The 5,065-nt window shown below is 36.5% G+C and overlaps 1 protein-coding gene across 1 annotated transcript; it reads right to left on the minus strand.

Moving 5' to 3' along the window:
• Positions 1-1,238: 1,238 nt before the first annotated feature.
• LOC130983102 (probable indole-3-acetic acid-amido synthetase GH3.1) lies at positions 1,239-3,942 on the minus strand. Its single transcript, XM_057907287.1, has 3 exons — positions 3,436-3,942; positions 3,059-3,160; positions 1,239-2,845 (listed from the first exon to the last, which is right to left on the minus strand). The coding sequence occupies exons 1-3, from the start codon at positions 3,753-3,755 to the stop codon at positions 1,474-1,476; spliced, it is 1,794 nt and encodes a 597-aa protein (XP_057763270.1). The 5' UTR covers positions 3,756-3,942; the 3' UTR covers positions 1,239-1,473.
• Positions 3,943-5,065: the final 1,123 nt, after the last annotated feature.

Raw genomic sequence — 5,065 nt, forward strand, 5'->3', positions numbered from 1 at the left:
ATCTAGTCTTTGATTAGGACTTGTGAACTTAAGTCGATTTTGCTCGCTTGACTTTCCTTCATTTGTTAGAGAATAACTAAGTGAAAGTGCTTTACACCTACCATCACAATTAATGATGATAATGAAGATAGGAATTTCAATTTTCAATTCTTGTTAGGACCTTTCTTAGTTGTTAGTTTATTTTTCTTGCAATTTATATTTTCTTGTTATCAAATCCAAAACGCAAAAATATACAAAACCATAACCAATAAGAAGTACACTTTCCTGCAATTCTTTTGAGAGACGACCCAATGTTTAAATACTTCGGTTTTTTTATTGGGTTTGTACCTGTGACAAACAATTTAAACGTTGATCGAAGATTGCTTGTCGATTTAGAATTATACTTGCAACGAAGTTATTTTGAGAAATTCTTTACCGACAAAATCCTTGTCATTAAACAAAAATAAGTGCAAATATACACAAGATATATATTATTGGTGGTATCAACAATTACATTTTGTCTTTCTACATGTAAAATTACATTCCAACATAGGTTGGCTTATATGGTGATTAGGGATCGTTCATTTTGTCTGATTTTGTTTGTTTGGCATAGACTTTGTAGGGGGCTCTAGTTTGTCTTTTCAGTGTAGGAGTTATATCTTTTTGGTGTTGATGTTTAAAGATGTTGATGTTGGAGCCTTTTGTCTTAGAGTCTTTAGTTTATATTTTGTTTGGATTTGGTTTTGAAGCTTTGTCCATCTCCTACTGATTAAGTGATCCGAGACCCTTAAATGGAGCTCAGATCCGCGACGGATTAGTCCTTAACCTGTCGGGTTGGGGGATACCGTTTGGGTAAACAAAAAAAAAAATGTTATCCGAGACCGACTCTTATCTAAAAAAAACATTTCCAACATAATTTATTTGAATATCACAAATCACAATACTCTATGGTTAACTTTTTAGACATTACTGAAAAAAATTTCAAGAATCTTGTATTAGGAATGAGAATTGTATAACATGCACTTAATAACTTAAAGGTATAATTCTTAGAAATGGTAATGGCTACTCGAAAAGTGGAATGGTGGTGAAAAGTTAGAGATTAGGAGTGAAACGGGGTAAAATTACGTTAGAAAGAATAATTTGAAAACTTTTTATAGTTTTTAACGGAGTCAATGAAATTTAGTATTTTGAAGAAAGATCCAACCCATGCCGCATCTTTTGGCCATTTGAATTTCAGACAAGTCTGTTTGGTACAGTAGTAAAAAAGAACGAAAGTCACATGCTCTTAACAAGTTAATTCAACCAAAATACACAATTACCTGGCCAAGAGACGTTCCAGTACAACATCTCCCATTGAACTCTCACCAGGTCCTAGTCTAAACTTACAACTTCAAAAGATTAAATTAAAAAATTAAATTAAATTAACAAAAATCTACATCTACATGATTAGACATTAGACTTAAACTCGGTAGGCCCAATTACAAATTCACTTAATCACCTTCTCCTTTGAGGAGACCAATGTGGCAAACGTTGGCTAAAATGCACGGACACAACCCTTGAGTCCAATAGCTCCATTATGGGGGTAAAATTAACACACCTTGGAACCTTATACTGATTAATAGACGCACCCCTTGAAATAGCATAATCCATAAGCTCTTCAAAAGTCCCACTCTTCACAACTCTTATCTCCAAAGGCCCAATTGAATGGTCAGCAACCCTGCATTGTCTATATACCGAGTTAAGTGATTCCTCCATCTCCAAGCAGCACCGATTCAGCACCTCGTGACTCGGCAAGTTCGCAGAGTCGTCCTTCGTCAGAAGCTCCCAATATATCACGTAGTGACCAGGTATAGTTTTTGTGTCCGCATAACTTGTGTACTCAACAACGCTTGTCTTGAACTCGGCCAAAAGTTTGGAGGCGTTTTCCACTGCACGCTGCAGTTCTGACTCGTCCGTCTTGTCCGAATCGATGCTTAACAGCACGTTCTTACGACGGACAAAGTGGAACTGCGGCGCAGAGTTGTGGAACCCAGTGACTCTGAGGATGTCACCGACACGGTAGCGGTTGAGGCCAGCATAGGTGGTGATCACAAGCTCATATTCCTTTCCCACTTCCACGTCAGCAAGGTCAACCAGTTTCGGCGGGGCCGAGCTGTCTACCCTGCTGGACTCGTGAGGAAGGAATTCAAAGTAGGCCATGTTTGGCATGATTGTGTAGGAAACCTCGGAGGGTTTGCACATGGGATTAAGGTTTAGCCCGAAGTAGCACTCCGAGGAAGCGTACATGGTGCATGCAAGTGGCAACCCACCACTGTAGTAGTTTAGTGTTGGAATGTATTGGGCCATTGCACCTGTTACAATAACATCCAAATATTTTGTGTTGGGCCAAATTCTTGTGATGATTCCCTCCCAATTTTCTTTGGAGCATTCTTGTCCAATAAATTCGGCCAGTTTCGGGTCGGGTTTCATCACATGGCACATGTAATCTCGAATTGCAGGGTCGGTGACCCGGGAATTCAAGGATCCGGCAGAGATGTCATGGGCCAATTCTGGCCAATTGAGCTGGAGGAAACGGATTGCGCGGAGGAGGCCAGAGGCGAAGACAGCACCAAGTCGGAGGACGTGGTTGCGTTCGATGAGGCCGCAAAGCATTTGGGTGTACATGCTCTGGAATGAGTCCGGGCAGAGAATGGCTTCGTTGGGGCTGGTGTAAACGTTGTACGGGTCATAGGGTCGGGTCTTGAAATGGTCACTTTTGTAGTAACTTGTGAGAACCGGGCGAGCCAGTAACCCACTAGGTGTCCTTGTTTCGGATTTCACAAATAAAAAGTACAACCCCTTCCCCTTGTCCAAATCTGGCACATACCTGTTCAATAAGAGAATAAAAAAAAATTAATTTTCCAAACGTGGTTAAGAGAGAGTTAAAATGAAATATTTTTAACTTTAATGATAGTTAAATTTGGCGGTTTGCTAAGATTCTACGACAATGCAGAGCCACCGATTAGGGAGCAGCCTGGGGAAAAAAAAGGAAGAGAATACTAAATAATTGTTGCGGCAATTATTTCGAGGTAGCACTTACAGGTTCATAACTGGCATGAGGAGGCTGTATAGAAGTTGGCGACGATCCAGCTCTTCCTTAATTGTTGGCATCAGTTTCCTCTCACCAGCTGAAGTCCCTGAGCTGCAGATTCAGATTTCCAAATTGGCTTTAGTTTTATGTTTTAATAAATTCAAACAAATCGAAATAATTAAAGAAATAATTAAGCTTGTTCATTTGTGCGACTCGAATAATTGCAGTACGAACACTAATTTTTGGCTATCTTATGAATACGATTAAAAGGTTTGTGAAAATGCATTTAAAAGTTTCTCAATTCTTTCTTGAGGCAAAGTTTAATCACTTAAGAAGCTCAATAAGTCGCAAGAAGGAATAAGATATGCTGTGATTTAGCAACCAACCTGGTGAGGAATTCAGAGATGGGATGTGAAGACAAGATTGCAGAGCGGTCGCCATTGGCGATGCGCTGAATCTCGGGTTGAACATCCTCGTAGGTGATCACCGGAACCTTGGACTTGAAGGTTTTGCGGTCGGTGGCGCCGCCGAGCTTGAAGCGCTTGAGGTACTCTGTCTCGGCGTTGCGGCTCAGAATCTCCGCCAACACCCTCTCTTGGACGGCGTCGGCGTTTCGCGTCATCTCTTCGATGAACTGCAGCGCTTTCGCGTCCTTCTCGCACGCAGGGGGACCCAAAGGAGATGATAGAGCCGAATCCACAGCCATGATCGACCTTAATTTATATGAGAAAATTAAAGTGTGCTTGCTTTGAAGAGTGAAATAATAAAGTTAGTTGGAGAAAAGAAAGTGAGAGAAAATGTAGAGAGAGTATCTGCAGTTAGTTCTGCACAATTGAGTTGGGGATCTTTCTAATTTTTTTTTTCTCTCTGTGAATGAAATGAGAGCGTGTGGTGTGTTGTGACTTGTGGGAGAGGAAGTTACCATGGAGAGAGTTTATATAGAGAAGGGTTGGGAGAATAGGGGATGCCATGTCATCAAAGTATGACCATAGAAAAGGGGCTGGTTTCTGTGTGGTTCTGTGTTAGTATTCTAAGGATTGTTTATTAAAAATAAAAAATAAAAATTATCGAGTACTAGTTTTATCGAAAAAGAGAGTGAAATTATTATTTTTCTACAGGGCTGGTTTTGTGATGTGTGTGTTAGTATTCTAGAGGGATTTGACTACATTTTAAAAATATAATAATAATTTTTTTATATATTTTTTATATATTTAATACATTAAAAACGTAAAAAACGTAATTAGTTTCATTTTATTTTTTATTTAAAGATCGCTTGATATTATCAATTAAAAAAAATTAAAATTATCATTCTCTCGTATATTAATCAATAATCATTATCATTCCCTGGTATATTTTTTATAAGTTAATATATAGCATAAAATTTACACTATATAAATATGATTTTAATCATTTTATATGGGAATGAATACTAACTAAACTCCATAATAATGTAATAATTATTTGTTGACGTTATTACAATGGGAAAATTTTTAAATTGCTGAGTTTGGAGAAATCCGTCTAGACATATTTATATCCAATACTTTCGAGTCACAAAAAAAAATATCCAAGACTTTCTCTAGTGTCTCTCTATATATAAGGTTAACTATATATTCAACTGTAAAATTAATTTAATAAATTAAATTTTAATCAATGAAGTATGGATTTTTTTTTAATTTGTCGTGTTCATGTATTAGACATTTTAGAGACGATGACATTCATTGTCTCATTTGATACGTGTGTTTTTTTGTGTGTAACCGTGTTTTATTAAAAAAAAATTTTCGAATATGCTTGGGCACACTTAAATATTATTACGTATTAATATTAATATGTCCAATTTTATTCTTAATATATATTCTTAAAATGAGTTAGAAAATAATATATATTTTTAATTATTAAAATAAAAAAAATTTATATAATTAAAATAATAAAAATAATTAAAATTTAATTTATATTTTAATATCAATAAAATATCAAAATATTATTATAATTTAGTCAAAAAATACTTTATATTTTATA

This window comes from Arachis stenosperma, chromosome 5 (genome assembly GCF_014773155.1).
Source record: "Arachis stenosperma cultivar V10309 chromosome 5, arast.V10309.gnm1.PFL2, whole genome shotgun sequence".
NCBI classification, from domain to species: domain Eukaryota; kingdom Viridiplantae; phylum Streptophyta; class Magnoliopsida; order Fabales; family Fabaceae; genus Arachis; species Arachis stenosperma.